We start from the raw sequence: 20,052 nt of genomic DNA on the forward strand, positions 1-20,052 counted from the left end.
TTCGGGTTGTCCCAAAATAAAATGATTATATCTTATTTTGATATAAGTACAACTTTTTCTGAAACACGGACATCGAAGTCAACGGCCCAAACCGTACATCAATGAGTTTCGCTCAACAGATCCTTAAAATTGGATCCAATTTTTGGGAAACCAAAAATGGAACATGGTTTTAGCAAAAAATATGGTTTATTGACATTCCACTAGTAATTTTTCTCGAAGCACTCATATCTAGATAAGTTATAATTTTGATAGGTTTTGTTCTGCCCAATATCAAATTATGCTATCTGAACAAGATAGAATCTTGAAAGGAGCATATCTAAAATTGATATAATTTAGCTATGATCGTATAGATTTTTTGATATAATTTGAGATATTTTAACATCCTACGAGTACTGAATAATAACTCATTTAGATAGGAAAAAAATTAGTATCAAAATATCTCATCTTGATATAATTTAGTTTTTCCCTCCTGATCGGGTAATGAATCCGGAACAAGTTTTTTTTTCCTTTTTTTCCTTTGCTTGTCCGCAATGGGACGACTAGGACCCTCTTGCGCAGGGTTCTTCCTGGAGCATAAATATTGCAGTGAGAGAGTAACCAGGAGCAGTCAATTTCGTTCCGAAGAATCTTTGCCACGAACATCGATTGACCGATGGAACGACGATCCGACAGCGTATGAAGTCCAAGCAGGGCACATCGTTGTGCGTATGGAGGCAAATTTAATGGATTCTCCCAAGGTAGATCACGAAGAGCATAACGCACGAACCGACGTTGGATTGCTTCAAAACGCGCTGTCCATGCAGCTTCAAACGGCCACCATACAAGCTTCGCAGATTCCAATATTGATCGCACCAGGCAGCAATACAAAGCTCGCAAGCAAATCGGATCAGTGGATTCTTTGCTCAAACGTATAATGAATCCCAGCATTCGGATTGCCTTCACACATAAGAAAAAGATAGTATCTTATTCTACTTTTAGACACAGCCTTAAAATAATAAAATCAAAGTTAGTAACTATTTCATTGAAACGAGCACAACATATATCCAAACCAAACCAAACCTAAATCCTTCTGGCAGTACATCAAGGATCAACGGAAGGAATCTGGCTTACCATCATACATGTTCTTGGATGATACGTCGGCGACATCGGACCGTGATATCTGTAATCTCTTCGCACAGAAATTCCGTAGTATTTTCGACTCTGGCTCAATATCCTCGGAGCAGTTAAATAGTGCAACAAGCAACGTTCCTCATTTGAGCACTTCATTCGATTATTTCGCATTCGACGAAGATACCATCTTGAAGGCTTCCGTGAAGCTGAAACACAGTTATGTTGCCGGACCGGGCGGTATACCAGTAACTTTTTTGAAGCGCTGCATATCACATATGCTAACACCTATAAAACGAATCTTCCAAGCATCGCTCAACACGTGTACGTTCCCCTCTATATGGAAAGAAGCCTACATGTTTCCGGTCTACAAGAAAGGCGACAGGAGGAATGTCAACAACTATCGCGGTATTTCTGCCTTATGCGCTATTGCCAAGTTATTTGAGCTGGTTGTTTTAGACCCTATCTTCTCGTACTGCAAACCCTATTTTTCTTATGATCAACATGGCTTTATGTCTAAGCGCTCTACGACCACTAACCTGCTGGCGTTCACGTCTAAGGTGCAAGACAGTTTTGCTTCAGGATTCCAAACAGACGCCATCTACACCGACCTGTCAGCCGCTTTCGACAAAGTGAACCATGATATTGCTATCGCCAAACTCGATCGCATTGGTTTTTGTGGGTCTCTACCGGAATGGTTTCGCAGCTACCTGGTAGGTCGGAAACTTATTGTCCGAACGGCGGAATCCTTCTCTAACCAGTTTTTCGCCACCTCTGGAGTGCCTCAAGGGAGCCATTTAGGACCAATACTATTCTTGATTTATTTCAACGACGTGCTGCTGCTCCTCGATGGACCAAAACTAGCTTACGCAGACGACCTGAAGTTGTTTTATCCCATCTCCAGCCCTGACGATGCCAAGTTCCTGCAGGACCAGTTCAACCTCTTCGCCTCCTGGTGCGATGTCAATTGTCTGCCCTTAAATCGTAGTAAATGCGCAGCAATTTCTTTTTCCCGTAAGCGGCTTCCATCAAATGCAGTGTATTTTCTCGGCGACGAGGCTATTGCTCGAGTTGAGCACGTGAAAGATCATGTCATGGTGTCATTCTTGACAAACGGATGTATTTCAAGATTCACACCAATTACATCGTCGATAAAGCTTCTAGAAGCCTAGGTCTACTGTTCCGCATGGCGAAAGACTTCAAAGATATTTACTGTTTGAAGAGTCTTTATTGCAGTTTAGTTCGTTCGATCCTTGAATACGCCTCTGCTATCCGGTGCCCTTATTACCAAAACGGCTCTGAGCGTATTGAGGCTATCCAACGGCGTTTTATGAGATTCGCCCTTCGACACCTGAGCTGGCAAGACCCGTTCCGACTTCCCAGCTACGAGAGCCGCTGTCGCTTAATCGACATTGACATGCTGCAAGCCCGCAGGACCGCCGCACGAGCCTCTGTCGTAGCTGATTTGCTTTCATCCAGAACTGATTGTCCCGTACTGTTGGAAGGTCTTCAACTCAACATACGACCACGTGGTTTGAGAAATCGTGAGTTCCAGCTCTACGTCCCTCTTCGTTTGAATAATTATGGGGCTAACACAGCACTTATTGGTGTAATCAAGACATTCAACCGCTACTCCGAACATTTTGATTTTGACGTTTCGAGGGATGTATTCCGAAGAAAAATCCTTAAAGCTTTAAGTTTTGTGTAGACAATTGTATTTGTAGTGTCATTAACTTTAATTTTAAATTTTTTTTTCATTAGGATCAATATGTGATCCGTTGATGTACAATAAATAATAATAATATCCAAAGGGTTGTTTTGTCCGTACCGGGTTCGTTTAGAGTAGTAAGTCTGAGGAACTCCCGCGTCCGAGCTGATCTCACAGGGGCGTTGAACGGAAATAACGAGAACAGTTCTGGGCAGTCAACATTATTCTGTACACAGCAAAAATTATTTTCTGTAAAATTACGCAAATGTCCTGTAACAAAAAGGAGCAGGACATTTACCGTAATTTTACAGGTCGAAAACATGATTACGTGACATTTAATTTTTAGTGTACAACTTTTCACAGGACATTTGCTGTAATAATAAATGGATCTTCGTTAACTTTCAAGGAAAACAATTTAAAATTACAGGTTTTGTTAATTACAGGTGATTTATTTTAAAGGCTGCAGTTTTCAGTGACACGTAATAGTCAACATTTTTTCTGTGTAGAATATCGAAAATGAAGAGCCGATGTAGGAGAATGCGTCTTGATGCCAGCGCTGTTCGTAGGGCGGGAGGTTCAAGGCGTCGTTCCATGGTATCTGGCGCAGAGCGTGCCTGAGGAAGCATCGTTGTACCTACTCTTTCGATCCGCTTTGCCTGTACAACCTGGTATGGAGCCCAGATTTGTTATGTTGTTATGTTGAAATATGCCGCCATATTGAGCAGTTTTAATCAAATGTTTTTGTTTATAAAAATTTTTTTAGAAGTGTTCATTACAGGAAAAGCACCAATTAAATTTTACATTTTATCTGTCAAAAATGTTTTTAAAGAAAAACCATAAGGGTGCCGCATACGTTCAGGGGTAAAAAATACTGCAAAACATTCAACTAGCTGAAATCATAAAATGGATTGATGGAATTTGGAAACAATTGAATTCATGGTTTATCAATCAAAAAAGACATACACGTGTTAAAGAGCTAATAAATTTTTTGTCTAAAAAAATACGAAGTTATAATGTCCGACAAAGTTGTTCAGCAGAAAATTTCCTGTAAGAAATTAATAAATTGGCACAAAAACCATTAGCTGGCTCGGTTCCACAGAAGAAACAAAAATGATGTTGATTTTTCAGTACAAAATATTCAATTTTCCCATACAAACCTAAAAGTTCAAATTTACTCATGTAAACGTTACTTAAAAAATCTGCAAAAAATCATGGATGAGTTTTGGACCAAAACGAAGCTTTTAAGACCCCAGGGTTTGAGAAATTCAAAAATGACCCCAAATCGACTCAGTCTATTATTACATTAAATTTAAGAAAATATATATGTTGTTTCTGAGAATGGAGATATGACTGATTTTACCCTCAATTCCCATATTTATATTTTTTAAATTAGAGGAATTAAGGGTAAACAGCCATATCGAAATTTTTAGAAGCGTGCGGTGGCTTCAACAGCCTTCGTTGATTGCTTGAAAATGAGTTAAAATGTCTTATTTTGTTAAAAAAAACGCTTTTCCTGATTTATTGAAAATTAGGAGAATTGAGGCTAAAACAGCCATATCTCTGTTTTCGAAACCGTGCAGAGGTTCCAAAAACCTTAATTCGATTTCTCGAAAGAAAAAAATCAACAAAATACGTTAATTTTGCACAAAATTCTCTATGTCTGAACAGTTGTTTCGCGAACTTTTTGAAAAAAAAAATAGCAGAGCAGATGTTGAACTCTTTTGCGGTATATACACTCTTTGGCCATCATGCAACTTCTTATAAAAGAGAGCTGAAACTTGAGGTAATGCAAAATCACAAAAATTTAAGTAGCAATAATGCCAATTGGATCAAAATTTTCAAAAATACCAAAATAATACCAATAATGATTTCGAAATAACCTTATTTATGAGGCCCTCAGAACCTAAGCAGTTTAAGAGCAAAAAACGAACGATTTTGAGTTTATCATGCCAAACGGGTCTTCGTTTTCTCAGATTTTTTAAATTTTATTTCATTCTTGAAATGAAGAGTTAATCACCGTAAATTTATTTTATGAAATTATTTTATCGGTTATATCGGTGAAATTTTATATTCCTTGAGAAAAAATATTTTTTTTTTCTTTTACATTTGAAAGAAAAGTACTAGTTTTAGATTAATGTATGAAGGCGTGTTTTCTCGAAAGTAACTTTTATGCTTTTATTCCCCCATGATTCTAAGGGTCTCATATGAAAAATGATCAGAACCTCAAATTTCAGGAACATCAAACATTCATTAAAAGCCAGCAAAAGAATGAAAAACATGAAATACCTACCAAAAAAATACAAAATGAGAAAAAGAAATATAAATTTTAAAACAACTATACAGTCAAATAGACACAGTGAAGTGTGAACAATTTAGGATTGATAAAAAATGCCAGATTTGTCTGAAAGCGAGAAATGCCAAGGTTCCAAAATATGCCAAAAAGGCAAGGAATGGTAAAAATCCAAAAATTCAAACACGATGCAAAATGCTACAGATTACTGGAATACAAGAAGTGCAATGAAGATTTGTGATTTAGTTTAAAATTTGTCAAAAAATCCAATCAATTTTTAGAAATGCAAAAACTAGCAGGACCGAATTTAAGAGAGGTAACTTATTAGCTTTTAATCGATGTCAACATCTTTTCAATGCTTATGATAGAGAGAAACCCCATTAAAAAAGGACTTTTAAGTAATATTGTATGAAGATTTTCATAAAAAAAATTGTTTATGGCAGAGATGAGCAACCTTTTAGTCCAACGGGCCAGTTTGAAGTTTAAATTTCGTCGGTAGGCCGAACTAAAAATAACATTTATTAATTAATTAGCATAGCTTTAGTTTAGGACTTCAGTTTTTTTGCAAAACAAATCTGGAAAAAGGAAAGATAAAACTTATTGATGTTTTAAAAGGAAACGAAATATAACACCGTATAACTCGGTACATCATTATCATTTTATAATAATCAAAAACTTTCAATTGATTTGAACTCCTTCACTAACATACTTCCCAATAGCGACATGATTTGCCTCTCTTTGTTATTGCAAACGAAAATTTTTGAAGGCCTTCCTGGTTATTAAAAAAGTTTTAATTGTTTTTTTTTTTTTAAAAAATTATGCTCTAACTGATGATACCATTTGGAATCACTTCCATTTATAGGTGAAAATCCCAGCGATAAATTATAGTTAAAATAATTCAGAATATCAATATCTTCTCAGTTTTGGACGTTGAATTCTTATTGGAATTTATGGTTTTTGATTCTGATACATCTTTTTTTTTATTTGAAGTTCTGTATGAGATCATTGCACTGAGGGAATGAGCAAGGTTATCGAGATTGGAGAAAAAATTCACAATTATACTGATTTTTCTACCATATTTCGTTAAAGTTATAGTTTTTGTACGTTTTTGATTCTAGATTTTTATTTACAGATTTTACGATTTGTTTTTAATTTAAAATAGATGGATTTCTTTAGTTTAATTTACCAACAGCATAAGATTTTTCAAATGATTTATGAAATTTTTATTACTGGTAATGTAGATTGCCAATCTTCAAGTGTCAAGATCTTTTCAAGAAATCGAGAAATTTATGTCGTCGACATTAATGCTCAGTTGTGTCGATCAGAAATCTTAAATTTTTCTCCCAGGAGCTATTATAAAACTTACGGCATTTCAGTCTACATTCAAGAACAAAAAGATATCACTTTTCAGCGGTTTTTTTTTACCAGTAATTGAGTGCTGACAAAACTATCTTTTTCGCCTAATTTGATAAAATATTTAAATTTTTATAAAATATTTGCTAAACATATTCATCATACAAAGTTATCTTTGCCAACGGATTTAAAATTCCTGCGTTCATCTGTAGTCGTTGGCTCGACCGACCCACTTTTTATGGATTTTAATTTTAAAAGTAGTAAGTTCAGTAATTAGGAAAAATGTCATCTAAATTTAAAAAAAAACTCTAGACTTCGCAAATAAAAAATATTGCACTTATACCTTCAAAAGGACACAATAAATACTTAAAACACATGAAGAAAAAACAAAATGTTTACAATAAGAAAAATTGTGGGGCAAATAAATTTAAAACAAGTGAAATTCAGGGTACGAAAAACACGTGCTTCGATCCATCCATGTATCATTGTATAGATCAATGCAAAGTCAGCCTATCGACTTTGCTTCTTCTAGACAATAATACGGTGTGGGACAAATGGTCTTGTGCGGCAGTAAGTTTTCTCAAATCACGCTCTTGGCTCATTTTCAACACCTTTCATGCTTCCTAATCTAATCTATCCGTCTATAATGTTCATTACATTAACGAAATTTTCAATATTTATGGGTTGACTAAGGAATAAAAATCTGTACACGAAAGTGGTGTATTCAGGGCTTGATTCTCAACAATACCATCATCAACAACAGTAATTTTAAACGGAAAATTTGCATAATTTGCATTTTGACCCAATCCAAACATTTATGTTCGATTAATACCTTACCTTCCTTTAAAAAAAAAAACAAAATAAAAGGCCCAAATTCACGTCAGACAAAGATTTTTACTAGGATAAATTTTGAGAAAAAAGTGTGTTTACTTATTAACGTAGATATCTCAAACCAGAAAGTCGAGAACAATATTTTCCAATGACAGCCAGTTTCGTTACTTTGGCATTGTAACATAAGCCGATCTGCACTAGGTAGGTACACTAGATTTATGTAATAGGAAGGCGTTCTGATCAAAATTTAGTTTATATTTGCGGTCTCCTCCACTCCAAACCAGTGCAGTGTTATGGGAATAAGGTTAAATACTCCATTGAAGTAAATGAGCAAAGTGCCTCTCGCACCGGTAAGACGACGATGATGGTGTGGTGCCGCAATTCTGACCGCAAACCAACCTGTATCAACCTAACTGCAACCGTCGTAATGCTTATGCAAGTTTATGAATTTGAAGAAGACGACTAACGTCACTGAGTTGCACACACAGGCATGATGACAATTGTGTGAAGCATAAATTATGGCCTATTTCTTGTTGGGAGTTTCAAAGAGTTCGATTCCAAAACATCGTTCCTATGGCAACCGGTGATTGAATTCTTTAATTTTGGTCAGCCATAACATAAGAATGGCTTTGAGTGGCTTGATATGTTGACCGAATATAACTTCAGATTTCAGACTGCGCTTTCAAATTTCAGATACCAGATATAAGATTTCAAATTGTAGATTTCAGATTTCAGATTCCGATTTCAGATTCCGATTTCAGATTCAGATTTTAGATTCAGATTTCAGATTTCAGATTCAGATTTCAGATTCAGATTTCAGATTCAGATTTCAGATTCAGATTTCAGATTCAGACAGATTTCAGATTCAGATTTCAGATTCAGATTTCAGATTCAGATTTCAGATTCAGATTTCAGATTCAGATTTCAGATTCAGATTTCAGATTCAGATTTCAGATTCAGATTTCAGATTCAGATTTCAGATTCAGATTTCAGATTCAGATTTCAGATTCAGATTTCAGATTCAGATTTCAGATTCAGATTTCAGATTCAGATTTCAGATTCAGATTTCAGATTCAGATTTCAGATTCAGATTTCAGATTCAGATTTCAGATTCAGATTTCAGATTCAGATTTCAGATTCAGATTTCAGATTCAGATTTCAGATTCAGATTTCAGATTCAGATTTCAGATTCAGATTTCAGATTCAGATTTCAGATTCAGATTTCAGATTCAGATTTCAGATTCAGATTTCAGATTCAGATTTCAGATTCAGATTTCAGATTCAGATTTCAGATTCAGATTTCAGATTCAGATTTCAGATTCAGATTTCAGATTCAGATTTCAGATTCAGATTTCAGATTCAGATTTCAGATTCAGATTTCAGATTCAGATTTCAGATTCAGATTTCAGATTCAGATTTCAGATTCAGATTTCAAATTCAGATTTTAGATTCAGATTTTAGATTTAGATTTCAGATTCAGATTCCAGATTTAAATTTCAAATTCAGATTTCAGATCCAGATTTCAGATCCAGATTTCAGATCCAGATTTCAGATTCAGATTTCTGCAAAATGTTTAAACTTGTCAATCAGAAATTTCAAAGATTTTTTTTTAATCCAAAATATATTGAAATTTTGATAAATATGATTTATACATGATTGTTGAATTTATTACTTCCACATGTTTATCATTTCCTCACATGCGTTTTCAACTATCGCCGGATCCAAAAGAGATGCCTAAATGGAGCGAATTATGCTTATCAATTCAAGTTCTTCGCCGCCGCCAGGAAACATGCGAATTGTTATAGGTCGGAAACATTTTATGCAATAATCTTTGAATAAAAGGAAAATGTTTTTTTTTTTCACCATTCAAAAAACGTTCCCACCATACAAACGTGTTGCCTTTTTCTGCTACTTGCCGAACACAATGAGTGTGATATCAATGATACGCTGCTGCCGCATTGTGTTGAACGATTATGTTTTCGCACTGACGCAAGAGTGGGGGTGGGAAAATTTCTGAACTAATGGTGAATCATTTGGCTTAATGGCAAGGTCAAACCTTTCTTCGAGATAGGAAAAAACAGCTCCGAGGCTAGATTGTTGATGTAAATATACAAAATGATTTCTCACATTTTTATTTAAAGCAACCAACCAGTCTAATTGGTAACTGTTTTGGTAACATGATGATGAATTTAGTGCCGTCAATTCAATTGATAATAACAAGGTATCCTTAAAATGGTTTGCATTTGAAAAGAGCACTGAAAAATTTTACACTTAAATGTACGATTTTTCCTTTCTTTTGATGATATTCTGAATTTCTTGCCTTAACGAATAATGTTTGGAATAGATTTTTTTACCTTTAAATTCATGCACCACGTGATGCATAATTCTAAAATTTTAGTGTAGTTGCTGAATGAAAAACTATTTATAGAGTGATTTAAAATGATGGAATTTAAAATTATTACTCTGCGGTATTTAATCGTAATTTTCTTGAAGCTAGTTGACGCAACTTTGGGCATGGTGCATTACATAAAACTAAACTCAAACAAAAGAAAACATAGCTTGGTTGAAAATTTGTAGAGTCACCCCAGTTATTTTCGTCTTTTTTTTTTTTTTTTTGGTCTCAAGTGCACAATAAATCATGCAGAATTGAGCAATTGCAGTTTCAAAACCCGATTAAAAAGAATTTGATTTGTTGTAGAATTGATGTAGGATTATTTCCGACGCAATAGCAATAGCGATCATCCAAAGTTACAGCTTTTGAGCCTCCTTTAAGGAACGACTTAACAATGTTGACTTAGTAAATATATAAATAAGGTTCATCGGGGTAAGTGGGGACGCGGGGTAAGTGACTATTAAAACAATTCTGTGAACTAGTTTTTTAAACTGAATGTTCTCTCCAATAACTGTGAAAACGATACGATTTCGACAGTAACGAATGTTTACAGCGACTTTTTGGGAATTTTCAATTTTAATCTACGGTGTCGAGTTGATGTGCATCTTTTTCAATTGTAAATTTTTCGTAAACTAGCTGGCTTTTGACGAAAAACTCTATATTGAAACAATCCTTACATTCAAAACAACCAGTTAGGAAAACAAACGACGCACACAGGAGTACGTTGAAGAAAAAATTGGCCAAAAATATTTTTTAAGATTGAAGTTAATAAAAGAGTTTGTTTTGACTCATCTAACGGTTTTTAGATCATTTAATATATTTTTTTGCCGTTTTCGAAATTTTTCATAATGATCCTTTGGAAATTTTCTAACATTTATATTACATGATAGATAATCCAGGTTAAAAAAGTTTTATTTTTATATACATAGTATTCCGTCTCACGACAGAACTTGACGAACATAATTCCTAAAATTCACTCGGTCCGTGGCAACCGTTCTCCAATTTCTCGGACGTTATAGTTATAGTTAGAAGTTATAAAATTTAAAAACCCAAGAATTCTTTTATTTGTTTTTCTAAACAACAATTGAAAATATTTCACTAAGCTTTAATTTAAAATAAACGAAGCCCTACACTGAACCAAATCTGGAAATAAAATCTACTAGGTCATTCCAATATTTTTTAAAGTTAATCGCTCAAATACAAAGTAATGATTTATCCTGTACAAGTTATTGGAAAATTCAATAAATTCTGTTAGTGTATTTTATTGACGAAAAACATAGTAAAAAGTATAGGAAAATCTAATGAATACCATGAGCCTAATAATCCTAATCAAATGTATTAGAAAATCCATTAACTATCAAATGTTTATTTTTATATAGAATTTATATTTTGCATATCTAATAAATTTACTAACAATTTGCACCGACTCGATTGATTTATGAATTTGGTGAGAAAATTAGTAAATTGGACAAAAAAGTTCTGAAAACTGTACGCACCGAGGATGAAAACATCGCTCGCGATGAAGGTAAGTTGAAAAACTGGTTTGTTTAGCGATAATTTTAATTTTTTCTACCCCCGTACAGCTCGCAGTGGATGCGAAAAAAACTCCAACATCCGGCCGGACAAATACCGGAACAGTTCCAGCGCTGAACGAGGTGAAAACTGGGCAGAAACGACCATGCATTCTTATCATTAACAGCAGGAGCAATACTTTGGCGGAAAAAACATCACTCGTCCAGTTCCTCAATCATGATTACGAATTACGACCACAAAACCAGTCACAACATCCCGAAGGCTGGAGCAAAATACCAACATCACAGCAGCAGCCGCCAGGAGTCAGTTTTTTTTTCACCCACATCGGAAGCGCACTAGGCGCGGACGAGGCTCAGGTACAGTCACAATGAAACATGGCTTAAGACCGGAATCCTGCTAGCATTCTGTGAAGAGTATTCCGATGCTCGGTTTCCCTGCTGTAAGTATACAGTTTTATTTTAACTTTTCTCCGATCCTCTAATATGTTTTTATTTTTTAAACAGTGCAACACACAATATTTGGCAACTGGTGGCCGCTGCTGGTTTGTTGATAAAGACAGTCACAGACTCCGGTATCACCAATGAAGAACAGGAAACTAGGATAAGATTTAAATTGTGGAGGTCCGGAAAGGAAATTTTCCGGTATTGGTTGCAGAATGGTTTGGAGTATTTCATTTTAACCAGTATAAAATCACAGGTGGAAACAAGAGATCTGAACGCATCTCTGGAGGTAAGTTCCACCATCCCTCATCGTTGAATGATTTTGTTGATTTTAGATTATTCTTTGTTTTACAGGTTTATCTTGTGGTTACGAAGGATCCCGGGCCATAAGCATGACGTCAGCAGGCGTAGCCTCAACAATCACGAACAGTAGCAGCAATGTTTGGTGGAAGAAAATATTATCACTCGTAAAATGTTGATCTTGACTGCAGTTACAACAACAGCAGCATCAGCACCCATTCGCATTAAAACCACAAGAAGCGAACGCAGTTTGGTTAGAAGTAGCAGCGGTCAGTTTAGTACTAGTCCACAAAGAAACATTTTTTTTCTCCCACGGCGGAAGCTCACCAGGCGCGGAAGTGGCTCAGCCAGTTTATTTCGATGGCTGCGATGACCGGAAAATGCGGAACGGATTTCCTGATTCCTACACGCAGCACACGAGGTAAGTTCCACGCATTCTTTATCGGTTAAATGGTCTTACGATTTTTTTTTGGTTTTTTAGGTTTAGCCTATGGTTGCGAAGGATCCCGGATCATACATAAGAAAATGCCAGCAGACTTAGCCACAACAACCACCACCACATCACCAACAGTAGCAGCAATGTGTGGTGGAAGGAAATATCATCACTACATCAATCGTCCAGTTCCTCAGCCACTATTGCGACTACATGCTGATCCGTCACTGATCGTATCACCATTGCCGCCACCAACAGCAACGGCAGCACCACCAAATCCAAAAGCAGATAACCGCAGGAAACGTTTCTTGCATTACCCCACCTGTTGTAAGTTGTCATTTTTTCTTCTCCCACGGTGGAAGTGGCTCAGTAATCGGATACGCGAAAAAAAGTGTACTGGTTCATAGTTATCATCACTAGAATTCAAAATGTAAACTTTTATGAGAAAAAGATATTCATATTCAGACCCTAACATAATTTTTAAAATCATAATCCGAGTTTAAAATAGTTTAAAGAGTTTGTAGATCTACTTGTTTTCAGAAAACTTATCAAAAATATTAAATACGGCTACAGCTTAGCTTAATTTCCAATTCACATTTTAATATATACTACATTCTACTTGTAATATAAAATGTCAAAAATAATCACGGAAACTTAGTTAATTAATTTTCTGATGGCTGGAACCAATTGGCAAATCACTACTCACTTAAACTTAATTTTGGTTTTTAAAACGAAGATTTAAATCCAAATCTGAATTGGGAAAAAATTTAATGAATTGAAAGAACTTTATGTCATTATTTTTGGTAAAGTAGTTCCTATAACAGTTCTTTTCATTTCTCAGCCGTCCCATATAAAACAAGGATTTCCTTTTGTTCACGATTGTGAAGCCTCCAGGCGTTCTTTTTTGCATGCTTAGTAGATTTGCTAATATGGGAAAAATGTTCAGAATTTTAAATATTTTCGTTTTAATTATTGGCCATGAAACCAATAATAGACCGGATTGGATTCTAAAAGATTTTCAAAAATATCAGACGATTAGCATAAGATAAGAAAAAAAAGATCGATTTATAGATTCACATAGATATAAGTGATTAATAAATTATTATAATGCTTAAAGCCCAGATGTTTTATTTTTCATTACAAATCAATTTAAAATCGAAAGAATAATTAAATACATTCATTTCATTGTCTAGAATAATCATTTTTATCAAATAACGATTAAATAACTTTCACTGGAAATTCCTATAAAATTTATCGGAACGCAAAACTATATACGCAAAATTTTGCGCTCACTTATAAAAAGTATTGGATTTTCTAGTAGTGCAAAAATACTAGAATTCCCGATACTGTTTATAGCCCGATTTTGTTCAGTGTAGGTGATTATTTGTGGAAAAAAAACTATCAATATTTTTAAACTTCAAACTTAAAAATATCAAAATTGCGCGATTTTTTTCTGTTGCACATGATTTTTGAAGTTATCAATTTTCAAATGATATCAAACATTTTGCAGGGACTTGCTCGGAAAATAAACAAAAACACTAATTTTAAAAAAAAAATCAACGCTTAAAACAAATAATAAAAATAATAATTTTCAAGCAGTATACAGTGTCGCTATAATCATCGATTTTTATCTAATATACTCAAAATTATTTAACATCCCTTCATTGAAGTTCTCCATTCCAAATTTTCATTTTTAGTCACTTAAGAAAGTTTTATTCATAGATTTAACTTAGTCGCGCTGACACAACGATTTGTAGAAAAATTCTATCTCACTTCTATCTTCACTTAAGTTTCGACAGCTGCAAAGTAACATGTTCAACCAAGAAAACACAAATGTATGGGAAATTTCCTGAGAAACCAAAGAGAACATCTATCGTCCCCACTAACCCCGAAGACACCAGCAGACCATAGCAATTTGTATTTATTTATTATTAAATAAACAGATCATATATTGATCCGAATGATATTTAAAAATTAAGAGACTAACTACAAATACAAATCTACACTGAACTTAGAACTTAGAAGAATTCTTCTTCGGAATACAACCTTCGAAACTTAAAAATCAAAATGCTTCGAGAAGCGTTGAAAGTCTTGATGACGCCAATTATTGCAGAGTTGGCCCCGTAATTGTTTAGTCTAAGAAGAACGAAGAGCTGAAGATCCCGATTCCTCAAACCTCGATGTCGGACGCTAAGTGGAAGAACTTCCAAAAGTGCAAGAGAGTCGATTCTGACGCAAGACGCACGAGTGGCGGTCCTGCGGGCTTGCAGCGTGTCGATGTCGATCAGGTGGCAGCGTCTTTCATAGCTGGGAAGTGGGAAGGGTCTTGTCAGTTTAAGTGTCGAAGGGCATACCTTAAAAACGTCGTTGGATGGCTTCGATGCGGTCAGAACCGTTTTGATAATATGGGCACCAAAGCGCAGAAGCATACTCAAGGATCGATCGAACCAGACTACAGTAAAGACTCTTCGGGCAGTAGATGTCCTTAAAATCCTTCGTTATGCGGAAAAGAAGACCCAGACTTCTGGATAAAGTTGGTGTGAGTCTTAAAATTCAACCGCACGTCAAGAATCACACCAAGATCTTTCACGTGTTTAACTCGAGAGATTGCATCGTTTTCAAGGAAATAAACGGCTGATAACGGGCGTCGTTTGCGGGGAAATGATATTACTGCGCATTTACTACGATTTAAAGGTAGGCGATTGGCATAACACCAAGAGGCAAAGAGGTTAAACTGGTTCTGCAGGAAGTTCACATCTTCGGGACCATTGATAGAGTAGTACAGTTTCAAACCGTTGGCATACGCTAATTTTGGTCCATCGAGAAGTTACAGCACGTCATTGAAGTAGATCAGGAATACTAACGGCCCTAAATGACTTCCCTGAGGCACGCCTGATAAAGTTGAGAACCGCCTGGAAAAACATCTACCCACACGAACTGTCAATTTACGTCCAGTTAAGTAACTGCGGAACCAGCCAAGAAGAGATCCACAAAATCCTAAACGCACGAGCTTTCCGATGGCAATATCATGGTTCACCTTGTCGAATGCGGCAGACAGATCGGTATAGACGGCATCAGTTTGGGATTTCTTTGCAAAACTTTCATGCACAAACGAGGTAAAGGTCAGTAAGTTAGTTGTAGTTGAACGTTGAGGCATAAATACATGCTGGTCGTTTGAGAAGTTATGCTTGCAGAACATAAAAAGCTGCATTTCGACGGTCAATAATTACCTAATAATCAATTATCTTTCCTATCTCCCTTTTTATGGACCGGGAACATGTAAGCTTCTTTCCACAGTGAGGGGATGGTGGCCTGGTCAAACCTAGTGGCTTGATCAAGCGAATTTACGTGATAACTTTTTTCGCTTTGCGTCTATCAAGCTCATCTCTTCAGCATTTGTAAACAACATGTTCTGCATCACATTGAACGTAATTTTATCAAAATTGATCCACTGCTGAATTTTAAACGATTTGTTAAAGTTGAACTATACGGAAAACCGTCCACCGGTGTACCTTACAGAATATATATGACCAAAACTTGGCTGGGATGTAATTTCAAAATATTCAAAACTTTTAACCTTGGAAATCAATGCTAAGTTGAACATTATGGAGAAACTCGACTAGATTTCAGAATGTACTGGAAAAAAAATTCTACTTGGTATTTTGACTGTTACAAATGAGACCGGAACAAATATAAATCTTATTGATTTTTGGATAAAATATTACTTGCTACTTATAGCTATATTTTCAGTTTTTCTCTCAATTAAAAAATTCACCGATAGTTTTTTCGTAATGAAAAGTTCAAATTGAACATTTTACAATGTTTTCTGCCAAAAAAAATACATTTCCTTCAACAAACAGAAAATTAGAGCGAAAAATGCTTTGTGTCACACTTTTGCGTAGAATCAGAACGCATACCGATGCTAGTTCTACGAAAAACTGTCACACGGCTGCACTTTTTTTTTATCATTTTAAAGGCTCGTATAGTTTCTATTTTTCCCAAAAAATCAAGTTAAACCGTAATTTGAGAAATACGTTCCTCATTGTTTATAAAATTGTATAATTCAGTATTGATCCTGTAAGAAGTGCCTACCGAAAAGTGTTGCTGAAAATATTCAATAAATAAATAAATAAATAAATAAATAAATAAATCACGTAATTACGTCCTTGCTCCTCCCCCACCCTCTATTTTAGTGTTCTTTTTGGTGAAAAATATTAAACTCAAAAGTTTGAACTCATCTTAAGTGAATTTTTTGATAAAGTTTGCATTTTTCATAGAATAATCTTTAGTGTGACATTCTTGTATAGAACTATTAACATAGAGACAACCACCTTGATGAAAATTTTGTATAAGTTCAGAACAAAGTAAACTTGTTTCCAGCAAAAAAGTGAAAATGACCCCAAAGTCACATGGGACAGTTTTGCTCGGAACGGCAGTATAGTGGTATAGTATTTTGTTGCACACAAGCTTTCGTGCAATTTATTCCAATTTATGATTATTTCGCATTATTTGTTATAACCCCCCCCTCGCGATGTTCCTACACCAAGTGACAAAAAAAAAGAATTTGAAATTTGTTCCATCCTTATTCTTAAAATTGATCAGAGAAAAAACATATTCAGAGCACTCGATTTCAGACAAAAAATTTCAAACTTGACAAACATTAAAAACAGTCAAAGATGACAAAATCTTAAAAATTGTCTAAAATGTCTAAAAAATGTTAAAATTTCCAATTGTAAAAATTGTGAAAATCGTCAAAGAAAATTTTGAAAAACTCGAAAAGATTGTAAGCATTGAAAATTTTTAAAATTTGTAATATTTGTAAAATTTGTAAAATTTGCAAAACTTGTAAAATTTGTAAAATTTGTAAAATTTGTAAAATTTGTAAAATTTGTAAAATTTGTAAAATTTGTAAAATTTGTAAAATTTGTAAAATTTGTAAAATTTCTAGAATTTGTAAAATTTGTAAAATTTGTAAAATTTGTAAAATTTGTAAAATTTGTAAAATTTGTAAAATTTGTAAAATTTGTAAAATTTGTAAAATTTGTAAAATTTGTAAAATTTGTAAAATTTGTAAAATTTGTAAAATTTGTAAAATTTGTAAAATTTGTAAAATTTGTAAAATTTGTAAAATTTGTAAAATTTGTAAAATTTGTAAAATTTTAAAAATTTGTAAAATTTGTAAAATTTGTAAAATTTGTAAAATTTGTAAAATTTGTAAAATTTGTAAAATTTGTAAAATTTGTAAAATTTGTAAAATTTGTAAAATTTGTAAAATTTGTAAAATTTGTAAAATTTGTAAAATTTGTAAAATTTGTAAAATTTGTAAAATTTGTAAAATTTGTAAAATTTGTAAAATTTGTAAAATTTGTAAAATTTGTAAAATTTGTAAAATTTGTAAAATTTGTAAAATTTGTAAAATTTGTAAAATTTGTAAAATTTGTAAAATTTGTAAAATTTGTAAAATTTGTAAAATTTGTAAAATTTGTAAAATTTGTAAAATTTGTAAAATTTGTAAAATTTGTAAAATTTGTAAAATTTGTAAAATTTGTAAAATTTGTAAAATTTGTAAAATTTGTAAAATTTGTAAAATTTGTAAAATTTGTAAAATTTGTAAAATTTGTAAAATTTGTGAAATTTGTAAAATTTGTAAAATTTGTAAAATTTGAAAAATTTGTAAAATTTGAAAAATTTGTAAAATTTGTATAATTTGTAAAATTTGTAAAATTTGTAAAATTTGTAAAATTTGTAAAATTTGTAAAATTTGTAAAATTTGTAAAATTTGTAAAATTTGTAAAATTTGTAAAATTTGTAAAATTTGTAAAATTTGTAAAATTTGTAAAATTTGTAAAATTTGTAAAATTTGTAAAATTTGTAAAATTTGTAAAATTTGTAAAATTTGTAAAATTTGTAAAATTTGTAAAATTTGTAAAATTTAAAATTTGTAAAATTTGTAAAATTTGTAAAATTTGTAAAATTTGTAAAATTTGTAAAATTTGTAAAATTTGTAAAATTTGTAAAATTTGTAAAATTTGTAAAATTTGTAAAATTTGTAAAATTTGTAAAATTTGTAAAATTTGTAAAATTTGTAAAATTTGTAAAATTTGTAAAATTTGTAAAATTTGTAAAATTTGTAAAATTTGTAAATTTGTAAAATTTGTAAAATTTGTAAAATTTGTAAAATTTGTAAAATTTGTAAAATTTGTAAAATTTGTAAAATTTGTAAAATTTGTAAAATTTGTAAAATTTGTAAAATTTGTAAAATTTGTAAAATTTGTAAAATTTGTAAAATTTGTAAAACTTGTAAAGTTTGTAAAATTTGTAAAATTTATAAAATTTGTTTAATTTTTTAAATTTGTAAATTTTGTGGATCACGAATTTAAAATGTTTATATAAATCTGTTCATATTATATGTTTATTTCACCAATGTTCTTATATTTATAGTAACTGTTTGAAATTTTTCACCTAGCGTAGTCCTGGGAAAAAAAATTTCAATCGGTTATAATCGGTTATATTCAAAAGTTTTCTTTTTTTTTCAACCTGCAATTAAGCATCAAGTAAGCTATCAATTGCCATCAAATCCATAAGACTCTAACTGTCCCTTTTTTGTGCGATATCTGGTGTATCAAAAGGACTATTTTAGCTATTTTCTTATAAATTCAGTATTTAATCGCGATTAAAAAAAAAGTTCGGAAAACCGTTGTTGCCTGAAGCGATGGTGCAATACTTACTGTAGGGTTTTTTTCCTCTTCCTTTCTATCTGGAGCCGTTTGCATAAATCAACATATATTACATATATCCAAAGGTATTATTGTAACATTCAGCTGGCATTTTTTCGGTGAATCATCATCATCATCATCCACTTGTAATAGCGTTGCTTATACTTTCGGGTTGAACAAATAGTACAGCGCACAGTCACAATTGTAAAATGAAAACATACAACACTGGGCACAGCAGCTTCGAGCATGCAAAAGCTGAACTCTTTGAAATTAAAATCACTTCCCTTTCCCCGGCCGGACTTTTTCAAAAACACTCAATGAAACACAACAACGAAAATAACAACAGTCAGTCCACACATGCGGATGTCGCCCGAGTGCATAAAAGCGGTTGTAACCTTAGCTGACTTTTTTCTCACTCGACCGTGACACCGGGCGAAGGCAACTTTTACTCTAATTTTAAACACGACTGGAGGAGGGTTCTAGCTTTTCCATTTCGTGTCATGCTGATAGGATAACTAACTGATGGTATGTTTCATAAAAATATAGCCAGATGTTCACGGCTCAGAGTGCTGCTCGAAAACGCTTCGAAACGTTCGTTGGGGCGCGCGCGCTTTTCCGAAGTTTAACCTACCACGTCCGGCGAATAACGTTGAATGACTGAATCGGTTATGCTCAGCTCAGCTCAGCGCAGCGCAAGTCATACCTGGTTGAACCGAGCTTAAGCTAATGGCTCGGGGCTCTGGGGCTTGATGGCCGGGTTCATGCAAGCAGGCAGACTTCCTACGCATGAGTAATGCCGCACGCCGGTCTTTGCCGTATCTTCTTTAACGTTAATTACTTACTATACTTCTGAACTAACGTATAGATAGATATAAAAACCATTTCTACTGGTTGCGAATTTCTTCCAGAAAGAAAGGGTAAAAGTTAATGAACGAAAACGAAGAGCTTT

General features: G+C 33.5%; 2 protein-coding genes across 2 annotated transcripts in view; one reads left to right on the forward strand and one right to left on the reverse strand.

The window, feature by feature from the left end:
* Positions 1 to 19,747, reverse strand: part of LOC129739071 (cadherin-23) — a 53,149-nt gene extending 33,402 nt beyond the window's left edge. The window contains exon 1 of the mRNA XM_055730446.1: positions 19,116 to 19,747. The gene's annotated coding sequence lies outside the window, so the exon portion shown is untranslated. The remainder of the gene's footprint in view (positions 1 to 19,115) is intronic.
* On the forward strand, positions 11,888 to 12,794 carry LOC129737841 (uncharacterized). Its single transcript, XM_055729000.1, has 2 exons — positions 11,888 to 12,375; positions 12,436 to 12,794. The coding sequence occupies exons 1-2, from the start codon at positions 12,315 to 12,317 to the stop codon at positions 12,792 to 12,794; spliced, it is 420 nt and encodes a 139-aa protein (XP_055584975.1). The 5' UTR covers positions 11,888 to 12,314.
* Positions 19,748 to 20,052: the final 305 nt, after the last annotated feature.

This window comes from Uranotaenia lowii, chromosome 1 (assembly GCF_029784155.1).
Source record: "Uranotaenia lowii strain MFRU-FL chromosome 1, ASM2978415v1, whole genome shotgun sequence".
Classification (NCBI taxonomy): domain Eukaryota; kingdom Metazoa; phylum Arthropoda; class Insecta; order Diptera; family Culicidae; genus Uranotaenia; species Uranotaenia lowii.

What these genes read in the sequence shown, in the direction of transcription:
- LOC129737841 (XM_055729000.1), top strand. Translation starts at nt 12,315, where the DNA reads ATGGCTGCGATGACCGGAAAATGCGGAACGGATTTCCTGATTCCTACA. An exon ending in TCCTACACGCAGCACACGAG is followed by an intron (nt 12,376 to 12,435) that starts GTAAGTTCCACG and finishes TTGGTTTTTTAG; the next exon opens with GTTTAGCCTATGGTTGCGAA.